Source organism: Colossoma macropomum, unplaced genomic scaffold (genome assembly GCF_904425465.1).
Source record: "Colossoma macropomum unplaced genomic scaffold, Colossoma_macropomum, whole genome shotgun sequence".
In the NCBI taxonomy this organism is placed as follows: domain Eukaryota; kingdom Metazoa; phylum Chordata; class Actinopteri; order Characiformes; family Serrasalmidae; genus Colossoma; species Colossoma macropomum.
In genome coordinates, this window is record NW_023494788.1 from 3915732 (window position 1) to 3928805 (window position 13074).

The following is a 13074-nucleotide window of genomic DNA, read 5'->3' on the forward strand; positions in this document are numbered from 1 at the left end:
ATTTTCAAATTCTTTTTCAGGTCTTTGTGATGTGATGAAGTTGGCTCCCCACACGTACCTCTCTGTACCTCTCCATCCTCCACGTTTTAGGAATGTTAAAAGTATTAAAGTGCACATTGCAAAAGTGAAATGTTAAATCCCAATGTGGACGACTGATGTGATTTTTCAGCGTTGTGCTCATTTTAACTGCTGGAAATGTTGTAAAACATCTTCAGATAATGGACTAAACATGGGCTGAACACCTGAATTAATATATAATACTCTACTGAACACACAAAACCATATGGTGTTCATGGCTAAATATACTTACTTACATACGAGACATAACCATTGTGAGAAACATGCTTAAAACAAATTATTGACAAAAAATGTCTAAATACTTTATTGAGACACTCAAAATCAGACAAAATGTCTAGCAAAAACATTTTCAAGTATAATATTTATTCTGCTTCTGTGTTTATACAGGGAACAAAAGTCTGGCTAATGACAGGGGGAAGATTGAATTGCCATTATATGTCTGTAAACCAGAGACGGCCCTTTTTTTGGATATTTACTGACCTGCAGAGATTTAATTGTCAAGAACAAGTGTTAGAGATCTTAGACTGTGTTAGGACCACAGGTCAGTAGATTTTACAAGGTGGAGCATCCCTGCTGTGAAAAAGGAAACAGACAGGACTGAAAGCTATGGCACAGTTACTCCATTAAAGTGACTTAAGGGCACAAAAACAACAAGAAAATGCCCCCTGGTCCAAACTGCATTCAAAATGATAGCAAATTAACACTTAATTGACCCTTACAAAGGAGCTGGTCATCACTGTCGGGTATTTGTGATGGGTTATGGCTAGAGATTGTGGAGGAAGGAGAGAATAGAGGGGGGGGGGCTTCATCGTCTCTGGTTCATCCCTGTGATGTTCTTCAGCTGTGGAAGACAGAAAGAAAAGGCCAGAACTTTTAACTTTTTAACTTATAAGTCACTCCACAACTACAATAGCAGAAAGATCAGTAAAACAGACAGTGTACAGGCCAGTAAGACTGCAGTTTAACAAGAAATCTATGGAAAGACAGTGAAAACAGCATTCGCAGAAGTTAATGCTGCCCATCCCTGAATTATACAGTGCTGTCTTTACTTCATTCTGCTTTGTCTACAACCAGCACATCTGCAGTTTTTAGGCCTAACTATTGGTCCTCTTCCACTTCCTGTCACAGACTGTTTATTTTGCTGTTTATTTCTATTCCATCATTTTAAAACACCAACTAATTAGACAATAATTTTACTGTTACAATGAAACATTTAAAGGTTGCAAGGGACAAAAAAAGCATGTATTCAAGCAGGAGTGTCAAACTCAACAACTAATAGGGCCATATTAAAAAAGCTCAACAAGTCCGTGGGCCAGAGAACGGCAATGTTTTTATTTTATTTTTAAATAACATTTTGCTATAAACCGAACTGACCATTGTCAACAGTAAAATATAGGCACTTGTAGTCGACCTTGAAATTCTACATGAACATTTGAAATAATCAAAATTTAAGTGTCCCCTAGAGCTCAGTCTTTTAAACCTACCTGTTTGCTCGAACTAGACACCTGGTATCCTGTCTTTGCTGCGAGTTCACTAATTCTTGGGCTCTGAGCTTCTGTGCGTTTATGTTGGTTGAACTGTAGCTGAAACGTGGCTAGTGTGTTTGGTGATATGACTGGTGTGGAATTGTGTAGAATTGTGTAGAACTGAGGTGAAACCGCTGTCCCATAGATTGTTGTTGGGGTCTGTAGCGCAGCGCATTGTGAGACAAGCTAATATTAACAGAAAATTAAACTGCTTTTGCGGGCCGGATAGGATTGCGTTGATCTGGCCTGTGCCTTGTATTTGACACATGGGTGTTAAAGACTTTAGTGTGTATAACAGATAACATTAACAAAACATAAATAACTGAGTATATGGAGGAAAATAAATTCCCTATTTCATTAATCTAGTTAATTGTTTTGGACACATTAAAGGGTCAATATCATGAAACCTCTCAATAAAATATGTAATGAATGAATGAATGAATTAATTAATTAAAAACATAATCTGATGAGGTATGTAAAGTTTCAACATGTAGTTCAGTCCACACTGTCGATATATGGAAACTAAGCTTTAAAAACAGATGTCATACATCAACCTATTCAGCCTATGGCAGTTTAGCTCCACCCACTCACAGTTAAGTTATAAAGCGTGTTTCAACCCAGAATGCTTTTTGAATGAGACACAATTCAGGGCAGCCAATCTGAACAGAGCTTATTTACATATATTAGTGTTAAAGGCACAGTAAAAAAAAAGCCTGTTTAATTCTGAGGCATATAGAGGTGGAAAATGGTCATGTAAAAAATGAATCCATCTATCCATCCATTTATCTACGTATCTACCTCCTGCTCTCTTTCAATAGTCTGCACATACAAGGTGATCTCATATCTTTCGGTTTTTGGTTGGCTAACTCGTTTAAACTCCTTTAGCAGCCTGTGACCTCCTGTCTAAGTGGGGGAGGCCAGTCACTAAACCTTTTTTTTCTCCCGCAAAATCCAATATATTATTTATATCCTTATATTATTTTTTACAGTACAGACCAGTTATCTTCATGACCTATTAACAAATTTAAAAAAGCAGTGAAAAAACTGCGTTTTCTGTAAGCAAAAAGAGTTTTTAGTGTTTTCAATGTATGAAGGACGACAACATCTGAGCAATCTAGTTCAGCATCATCTACAGCTGTAACAATTTTGCATTATAAAACTAATCATAAGGAAATTCTGCCCCAATTTCAAATATTTCTTTTGATACTAAAAAGTACAAATATTAATGCTCTATTGAAAGTAAGAAAAACTAAAATGAAACCCCAATAAATAAATAATCAATCAGTCAATTTAATAAAACTTTTTAAAACAACAAAACCTCAGCACAGACTGATTTCATGAAACAGTGTTCCTTCATTTGCAGGCTGTATATTCAACTGAAAGAGCACTAACCGTAACTGCAGCTCCCATCAGCCCCTGAACTACAGCCTCTCCAGTCGCTTGCACCTACAAATAAACACCATTCAGGATGACAAGAGCAGCCCAACTGGAAATCTGAAGTCACCATAGTGTGCCATAAATCCATTAAACCTTTAGTTCTCTGTACCTGTTTGGCAGTGTTGGCCATGTTGACCACATCCCCGATACGGTTGTCAAGGAAGGCCCAGGTCTCTTCAAAGTCAGGGGAGGAGTCCTGCACCATCACCAGCTCCGTGGTGTTGTAGATGCCGGTTAGCGCTGCTCTGCGGGTGTACCAGCTCATCTGAACCACAGCCAGCACATACAACAAAAGAACAAAGGTGCAGTGCTTTAACACAGAGAAGCAAAGGAGCAGCTGGATGTTTAAGAGAAGACAAAATAATGACATTTGTTTTTTAAATTCATCATGAACTTCCTAAAGGGTTAGTCCGGAATACTCTAATGCAGAATGGAGGAGTCACTCACATCTGTGGAGCGATCTCCTGCGTAGTACCAAATGTCATCCACCAGCGCGGACAGGTGCTTCAGACTTTCCGGGATGTTGTGAGGAAGCAGCAGTAAACTCATCGCCTGCAGAGTCAGATATTAAGGACAGTCATAAATGTTTTGGACCAGATATATTTTTGTTTGTTTGTTTCCATGGTAATAAACTGTGTCAGTCATTTTCTGTACCTATTCAGATAAAACATTTAGAGCTGGTTTCCCAGATCCAGATTACGACGGCATTTTAGGGCCACTGTTAATAAAAATAAAAACAGTTGACTCTGAGAATAAAGTTGTAATATTTCAAGAAAAAAGACGTAAAATTTCAAGAATAAAGTCGTAATATTTCGAGAAAAAAATAACAGAATTACGACATTAAAGTGGCATTAATACCAGGAAAAAAGCAATATTGTGGCCAAATGCTTTGCAAAGGGAAGGCAGCACCTCCTCGTGTTAAATGAGGGGCGTTGAGTTGGTGGATTTATACTTTCATATTGATTTCACCCATAAAGAAACACTCAGTCTCCCTGTCTCTCCTGCACATCAGCACCAGCCTGTTATAGTATAAGAAACGGCTAAAATGGCTGAGCTGGAAGCTGTTTATTTAGAGTAAAGAGCCAGACGGACTCAGAGGAAACTGTCTGTCTGTTTTGTTGAAGGAGAATCGCAGGCAGGGTCATCTACACGGCTATCAGTATCTACATCTCCACGCCATTCAAAGAGGGCATGAAGTTCCACAGACAGTGAGAATGATAATCAAAATGATCGATCCACAGACGGGAGTATGGCAAGCAAGACCCCAACGCGTTATGGCAGCCCATCTACAGTTAGTCCACTTTATCCTCAAAATATTGCGCCTTTTTTTCTAGAAACATTACGCATTTTTTTCTCAAAATACTACAACTTTTTTCTCAAATTCTACTATTTTTACTTTTATTAACAGTGGCCCTAAAACGCCGTCTTACCAGATTAATCCTAAGGCTAATTCTAAAGTATTTCCAAAGGTGGTTCACCACTGGCACTACAAGTCTAAGACTAGACTTAATCCATAGAGGGGAAACCATGTATAAACTTCAGAGAGAGTGCTTTGCTCGCCGTTAGCACCTGTGGCCATGTGTCGATATATGGAATCAACATCCTCAGTCGGGTCTCCACCGCATGTCTAAGGAAATCGGCTGTTTTCTTCTTTCTGGAACAGACAGGATTCATAAATAACTCGGATTACTCTATGAATCTACATGTACATCAGTAAAGACGATTCTGTGAATGCACTTACATGGGCCATCAAATCAGACTTCATATTTGACATACGCTATATTACAAAAGTATTGGGACCTCTTAATCACTGAATTCAGGCGTTTTATTCAGTCTCATTGCCACAGGCGTAAAAAATCAAGCAGCTAGCCATGCGGCCTTTACAAACATTTGTGAGAATGGGTCGCTCAAAAGGGCTCACTAAATTTGAGTGTGGTACTGTATTAGGATGCCAGCATTACAACAAGTCAGTTCGTGAAATTTCGTCCCTTCTAGATATTCCACGATCAGCTGTGAGTGGTATTATTGAAAAGTGGAAGCGTTTAGGAACCACAGCATCTCAGCCACAAAGTGTCAAAACATGTAAAGTTACAGAGCGAATCACCATCAGAATCTCTGCTGACTCGATAACTGTAGAGTTCCAAACCACCTCTGGCATCAACATCAGCACAAAAACCATGTGCCAAGAGCTGCATGGCAGGGTTTCCATGGCCGAGCAGCTGCATGCAAGCCTTACATCATCAAGCACAATGCCAAGTATCAGAAGGAGTGGTGTAAAGCGCCGCCACTGGACTCTGGAGCAGTGGAAACGCATTCTGTGGACTGACGAATCACACTTCTTTATCTGACAGTCTGATGGACGAGTCTGGGTTTGGTGAAAAGCAGGAGAACATTACCTGCCTTACTGCATTGCACCAACTGTAGAGTTTGGTGGAGGAGGGATGATGATATGGGGTTGTTTTTCAGGGGTTGGTCTAGAACCCTTAGTTCCAGTGAAGGGAAATCTTAATGCTTCAGCATACATTTTGGACAATTGTACACTTCCAACTTTGTGGGAACAGTTTGGGGAAGAACCTTTTCTGTTCCAGCATGACTGAGCCCCAGTGCACAAAGCAGCTCCATAAGGCCTGGCTGGGTGAGTTTGGTGTGGAAGAACCTGACTGGCCCCCACAGAGCCCTGACCTTAATCCCATTGAACACCTCAGATTTAAATCATTACCATCTAAACTTATGTCAGTGCTTTAGTTATCCAGGATCAAACATGTTTTGTGGTGAGCAGAGCTGTTATCATGCTAGATAAGAAAACGCTAACCAACTTCTCTCTTCTAGTTTAACATTTACCCGTTGTTAGTTAAACGGCTTGACATTTATTGAATTATGGCTTAAATTCACGCACTGCCTCCATTTATCTGGTGACCATATCAGCAAACTGATCATTCTGATTATTTCCAATGTTGACATAATGCAGGACGAGACAGCACAAAAGCGACATGCTTGTACGTCACCTACGACACTGAACTTCACCGTAAGGTAAAATTCCAGATGAGGTGTTGGTGACCACTGCTTTAGGGCATAATCAGGGGTACTCACTCTGCTTGGCCAAGCTGGACCTGATTATGCTCTTCTGCCAGAATCTCCGCAAGCTGAACATTGCACTGGCCGACGAAATGCAGCACTAAGTCTCCTGCACCGTTATTGAACATTCCTGCAGAAGCAGCCGACAGGCCGAGGGTCTAGAACGCAGCAAAATAAAAAAAAGTTACATGGCAAACGTCTTTAAACCAGTCATACTCGTATTATACTCATAACCAGTTCGGCTCACCTCTGCTCCAGCTGCAATGGCTTCCACAGTCCAACCATGCTGAGGGACGAACTCGAGCGCAGCAGTGAGGATGCGAGCTTGGAGCTGGTCCTCAGTCTCGTAATCTTCTGCCTGTTCACCGCTTTGATCCTGATAACTGAACAATAACAGGCACAAGCACATCATGATTAACCCTTAGAACCCTAAAATTTTTTTTTGGTTATTTTGGGTGAATTACAATTGCAATTATAGAGTATTTACATGTGACAGTCACACATGCCATATGTTATTTTCAGGTGACCCTGAGCTACTCAGATATGCCACTGTTTGACACGTATATGCTAATAGACATTTGATATCTTTATAAATTTGGGTCATTTTTGATCAAAAATTAACCTAGCGCCTGCAAAATTTTGCATTTTTTGCATATAGAGATCTTGAAAACAAGCGCAGTTGTAGTTATCTTTTCAGAAATTATCAGTCTGTAGTGTCTGTGAGCTGAAAGTGCAAGAATTTTGATAGTGATTCATTCTTTTAGTTATTATTAGTAAAAAATAAACAATTAGCATAAGCCGGACATGTTTTTTATTGATTTTCTGTCCTCCTGGATTCATGCGGAGTCCTAAAACTCTGATACACAGCAAGACAGACTTTATTTTTAATTACAAATTGAGTTGCATATTTAATATCAGATATTTTTAGTACTCAAAAACAATGTAAACTGAAAGACAGAGCTAAATATTATTCATTCTATAAAAATATTTGTCACTGTGTTGAACGGGACTCATTGTGTTGAATGGGACACGTTTTTCCTTTTTCATTGATACTAAAGTCACAGCTCGATTACGTCACACTAACTAGTTAGGGGCGGGTCTGCTGAATGTCCTGATATGTGTATCATGTCTGTAGCTTAAAATGTTCTGAAGTTATGAAGACTAGAACTGACCTATTGTCTCCGGGTCCTAAAGGTTAAAAGTAAACCTATATATATATATATATATATATATATATATATATATGTTCATATATGTGAATCACACCAATCTAATAGTGAGCTTGTGATCAGAGAACTATGGACAAATCAACAAGCAGCGAACTAACAAAAGAACAGCAAAGTGGAGCTGCAGTTCCCCTTGAGACCCTCCAATGTTACAAATATCCGTGAGCTGTACGAACGAGAGGGTAAAAGTGTGGAGGAGTTTGCTATTTACAGCATATATGAGATATTTTACATATTATATATATATATATCCTCATTGGTTGGAACATGGAGCCACTGTTTATATCACCCCCACAGTTCCTGGAGTGTACTGCCATCTGTCAGAATAACTGTATATAATAATAATACTAACAATAATAATAATTCCCTTTAATTTCCACTTGGACATTTTAGTGCCGTTCACAGTGTGGTAATAATTCAGTTTTCTGGACAAATGGTTAAAATTCATTAGGGTTGATGTTACATAAACCTAGATTTGACCATCACTCATCACTCAAGTGCATCTAAACCTTTGCAGCCTCTTGACATGGTCAAGTTTTACCCTTAAAACTGACTCCTCTTCTCCTCCAGCATTCCTAAACACAGTTTTAAACTGGAACACCACGGCACAAACTGCAAACCTGAGAGAATTTATCACGCCACATTTCGTAATGTCTGTACTGACTGTCAGTTTAGTATAAACATTCAGTTCTACTCCTAAATAATAAGCTAAAGTTTACACAGAAAACATCCCTGAGCATATCTGTCGGTAAATGACAAGGAGATGAAATTAAAATCAACCAGTCAGTCTTTATTTGTGTTAAATGTCTCAGCATGCAGAGCCACAGAGTTTAGGCTCCCTAAACTGGAGCGAAGCTCCGTCCTCCATTAACTGATGGCCGTCCAGGGGGCGCTCTCATCCCTGGCAGCAGAGGAGGGCATCACCACAGGACTTTATTTATTTAAAGGTTTATAGGGTGAACTACTTTTTTGCCAGACGCAATGCAACTGAGTATTCAACCAAAGATTTAATTGTGCTGTTCTTACCGGTCATATACCAATATTTACCAGAACCCTAATAATAATAATAATAATAATAATAATAATAATTCTAACTTAATTTATAAGGCACTTTTAATAACATGAACATTAAAGAGTGCTTTTGTTTTTAAGTATTCACCAGCCGTTCTTAAGAAAAAAAATTCTTTCTAAAACCCACTTACGAAGTTTTTACGAAGATTCTGACATTCGCCGGTGTTTTCTTGTTTGGGGTTTGTTATTAGGCAAGAACAGAATCTACACACACTCGAGAAAACAAAGGTGAGAACAGCTCTGCGGTTTAAGAGCACGTCATTAATGTGACGTAGACTTTTTCTTAGGATCCTTTTTAAGACCACATTTAAGAACAAACTCAGGAAGATATTGGAGAATGAGGCTCACTGTCGACAAGTCTGTTGGTTAATCACTGCAGCCCTACGTTGTAGTCAAATAACGTGAGACATGAAAGGCAAACCTGACTCGAGATCATCATTCTAACAGAAATGTGATATATTTATGGTATTCCGACCTGGTGTTAGGCCGGGGGTCCTCATGCTGAGTGCCGGGGTCAGAAGCAGAAGCTTGCTCTGTGGAGAACGTCGATGATCCCTCTCGAGACTCCTGAGCCTGGTAGTGCTCATGGTGGGACGGAGGTGGTACAGTCTGGTCACTTTTGGAGTCGTCGGCAAGCCGCAGCAGGGCAGCACGATGAAAGCCACGTCTCAAACCGCTGTACTGGGAAGCGGGGCGTGTCTTAACCACTACTGCTGGGAAGGATTACACGGAAAGCAATTACACAGATTACAGAGTGCATTACGCCTTCACACCTGATGGAATAATAAAGTTTAAAGGTCAGAAAAACACGTCATCAAAACAACCGCAGTGCAGCAAATTTAAAGGGGGAATTCCACAGATTTTTCAAGACTTCCACAAAATTCAGCTACTGAGATATAAACAGAGCAATTCAGAGTGGTTTGATGTGAAATGGTTCACTGCAAAGGACTCAGATTTCTTTGCAGTGGTGGTGACAGGAACCGGGGTCACCATGTCTACTTTGCAAACAGAGCCATTTTATTTACTCTACAAAACACACAAGTGAACCTACAGGTGAGTTTTTACTGTGTAACGTTGAAGGTGGTAAAATAGTGAATAAAATCAGAAAGAATAATTCTTTCTGCACTATTTTGACTCACAACGCCCTGCATGAATCTATCTGCCACAAATAGATTTGAAAAATAATACACGTTAGGCCAAAACCTTATCTGAAAACAGGCAGCGTGCTCTGACTTTGCATGTTTCTCTTCAATGGAGCGTTTCACACTGAACCAACTTCATCTTCATTATGCACAATTCCCCTTTATCATGGAGATTAATGATTTCTATTATTATTTATTCAGGTGAGAATTAACGAACTGCAGACCTGATACTGAGAGTTTCAAAAGTATTTCACGTTATTAAATATCAATATCCCAGCATTACATGATGGCGTTTAATGTATATCCTCCAAAACTGTGAAACTCCCTCCCACAAGACGTACAACAAGCATTATCAGTTAGCAATTTTAAAAAGCAACTTTTTACTGATCTCTGGTTTTATATAGTTTTATTCGTCCTATAGAGGTTTCTAGTTTATTTGTTGTCTTTATTTAATTTCATTATTTTATGTGACCTTTTTTTTGGATATTCTGAATTTTCACTTTTAGAATTAGTTTTTTACTTCTATCCCTTTTACTCAATGTTTTTATTTTCTTAAATATTGTCTCCTTACATTTTATGTGAAGCACTTTAAGTTGCACTTCAATGTAAGAAATATATATATATATATATATATCACTGCTGTCGGACCAGAACCTCGTATCTCCATTTTGTCATTTTTCAGTGTTTGACATAATTTAAAAATGCCTACTATACTTCATATTGTGTGTGAATTTCAAGATGAATGGACCAATAGAAACAGCTTTTTTCTTTCTCCTGTAAAGTTACCATTTTGGAGATATAAGGTTTTGGTCCGACAGCAGCGAGACATATTTTTTATGTCAACATTTACCATTTATGTCAGAGACATAAATGAACAGAGAACATCAATCGCCACTTACTATCGAATACAAAGACAGATTAAAACAAGACAAGAAGGAAAAATAAAAAAAGAAACAACTGTGTTACACTAAAGAGGAATCCACAATTTTTCAACAATGTATGCAGACAATGATTGACAGAGGCTTTCAACATTCATATTTGGGACGTATTTCTATATCGTTGCTGTCCAATGAAAAACAAATGTCTCCGAAATAGTAACTTTACAGGAGAGGGCAAAAACCTTCTTTACTTTCAATGTAAGTCAATAGAAAAAGGTTTTATTCTAAGCAATTTTCGGCCATTTCTATTGGTCCAATCATCATGAGATTTTCACACAATGTAAAGAACAGCTGCTGAGCTCAAATGATGCAGAAAAGTAAAAATCGCAAAAAACTGAGATACGTTTTTCATTGGATAGCGACGATACAAATATATGCATACTGAAATTCTGGAATAATACTTAAGAGGTAACCAATCATGAATAATATTCTAGAATTTTATTGTAAATGACAAGAGAAGAATAAACGTTCTAGTGATTTTACACCTGCAGTGCAAAAAGTACGAAGATCCAGATCAAAATGAAACATCTGCAAAAAGACACTCACTGGATATGCAGATGTCAATATCATAAAATGGGCTTCTTTAGCTTTAGGTGTTATAGGATAAGACCAGTAATAAGAAAAGGCCTTCTTTAATAGTGCGATACTCCACTTATAATCCTCTGCTTGTAATTCTACACTGCAATCACCAAATATCTTACTATTTATAAGCTTACAGATTTATTCTCCATTTTCTTATCAGAAGGGTGTAAATCATGTAGAGTGCAGGTAATGAACGTGGTCTGTTGTAATGGCTCTGTAATTTCTGCTTAAATGCATAAAAGGCAGAAGCAAACTATTACAGTCCAAACTATCAGTCACAAAAATGATATTTTTGGAAAAACATTCTGCTATAAATACACATTTAATGCTACTTAAAAATACCTTGTTATTCAATAGTGTAGACTTCTGTGGTGGAAAGTTTTACTAAATAATAATGACTGTATAAGTTTGATAACTTAATCGGGATTTTTTGTTATTTCAAAGTCTCATCTCAAGATAAAGTCAAACCCTGGACGCAGGATATAAGACAACCAACAGATTATTATTATTATTATTATTATTATTATTATTATTATCATAAAGCAAATCTCTGGCGGTTTCCAGCCACCAAACCTCTCAAAAAAAAGCTTAGGAAAGTTATAAATGGTCAGTAACCGGTGCAATAACAGCACATTTACTTTAAGAGGTAATTTAAATGTCCTCTTCTACGGTTTTGTTTACACTCCTGCTCCTGTTTCTGTCCTTCATGATCACCTTGCCCGTCTCAGATGACACATACATCGGGTTTTGCACGCTAAAAAGACCCAAAGTCTTGTCAGAAACGCGAAAAAAGAGGCGTGCAAAACACATAAATTAGCCATGATCCAGACTCACTGTGCCCGGCTTACCGCTGCCGAGCCCCCGCAGGCTCCGCACGGCCCGCAGGCTCCTGATCAGCGCCGCCATGTTACAGCGGAGCGGCCATCAGCATGCTAATGTTAGCCACGGAGTGCACGGCGCGTCACCGCGGCGCGACAGTTTCACCACGTCCCATTCAGGATAATGAGCCCTATACCCTACACCCTAGACCACTGCCCCTGCTCACTACGCCCTAGACCACTCCCCCTGCTCACCACTCCCTAGACCACTCCTCCTGCTCACTACACCCTAGACCACTCCCCCTGCTCACTACACCCTAGATCACTCTCCCTGCTCACTACTCCCTAGACCACTCCCCCTGCTCACTACACCCTAGACCACTCCTCCTGCTCACTACACCCTAGACCACTCCTCCTGCTCACTACACCCTAGATCACTCTCCCTGCTCACTACTCCCTAGACTACTCCCCCTGCTCACTACTCCCTAGATCACTCCCCCTGCTCACTACTCCCTAGACCACTGCCCCTGCTCGCTACACCCTAGATCACTCTCTCTGCTCGCTACACCCTAGACCACTCCTCCTGCTCACTACTCCCTAGATCACTCCCCCTGCTCACTACTCCCTAGACCACTGCCCATGCTCTCTACACCCTAGATCACTCTCCCTGCTCGCTACACCCTAGACCACTCCTCCTGCTCACTACACACTAGACCACTCCTCCTGCTCACTACTCCCTAGACTACTCCCCCTGCTCTCTACACACTAGACCACTCCTCCTGCTCACTACTCCCTAGACTACTCCCCCTGCTCTCTACACACTAGACCACTCCTCCTGCTCACTACGCCCTAGACCACTCCCCCTGCTCACTACACCCTAGACCACTCCTCCTGCTCACTACACCCTAGGACACTCCTCCTGCTCACTACACCCTAGATCACTCTTCCTGCTCACTACTCTTAATATTTGGGCTCAGAGATTCATGTGTCCCTGAAAAGCCATATACATTCTGTTTTTAAACTCAAAATGTTTTTAAAATCCTGATAAAGTTAAGAAGCAATTTTTAAAGTGAAGTAAATACTGAGTTAACTGTAGAACTGCAGTAGATCCAGCATCTATCAGCATAGGGACTGAAGTTTGTCGGCCTCTTTTCTTCTTTATTGCTTTCTTTTGCTGCCAT

At 39.7% G+C, this 13074-nt stretch overlaps 1 protein-coding gene across 2 annotated transcripts; it reads right to left on the minus strand.

The window, feature by feature from the left end:
- Nucleotides 1–366: 366 nt before the first annotated feature.
- On the minus strand, nucleotides 367–12058 carry coq9 (coenzyme Q9 homolog (S. cerevisiae)). Of its 2 annotated transcripts, none has more exons than XM_036568089.1 (9): nucleotides 11924–12058; nucleotides 8889–9123; nucleotides 6364–6499; nucleotides 6132–6274; nucleotides 4611–4695; nucleotides 3489–3593; nucleotides 3151–3306; nucleotides 2997–3050; nucleotides 367–919 (listed from the first exon to the last, which is right to left on the minus strand). In XM_036568089.1, the coding sequence occupies exons 1-9, from the start codon at nucleotides 11979–11981 to the stop codon at nucleotides 884–886; spliced, it is 1008 nt and encodes a 335-aa protein (XP_036423982.1). In that variant the 5' UTR covers nucleotides 11982–12058; the 3' UTR covers nucleotides 367–883. The 2 variants fall into 2 exon arrangements, with proteins under 2 accessions (XP_036423982.1, XP_036423980.1); XM_036568087.1 differs by having other exon boundaries at nucleotides 8889–9126; nucleotides 11924–12029.
- Between the last annotated feature and the right edge of the window lie 1016 nt (nucleotides 12059–13074).

Coding starts and splice junctions, on each gene's coding strand:
- coq9 (XM_036568087.1), bottom strand. CDS start 11,981: ATGGCGGCGCTGATCAGGAGCCTGCGGGCCGTGCGGAGCCTGCGGGGG. Junction 9,127..11,923: donor CCTGCGGGGGCTCGGCAGCG/GTAAGCCGGGCA, acceptor AATCCTTCCCAG/CAGTAGTGGTTAAGACACGC. Junction 920..2,996: donor TGATGGGAGCTGCAGTTACG/GTTAGTGCTCTT, acceptor TGTCTTCCACAG/CTGAAGAACATCACAGGGAT.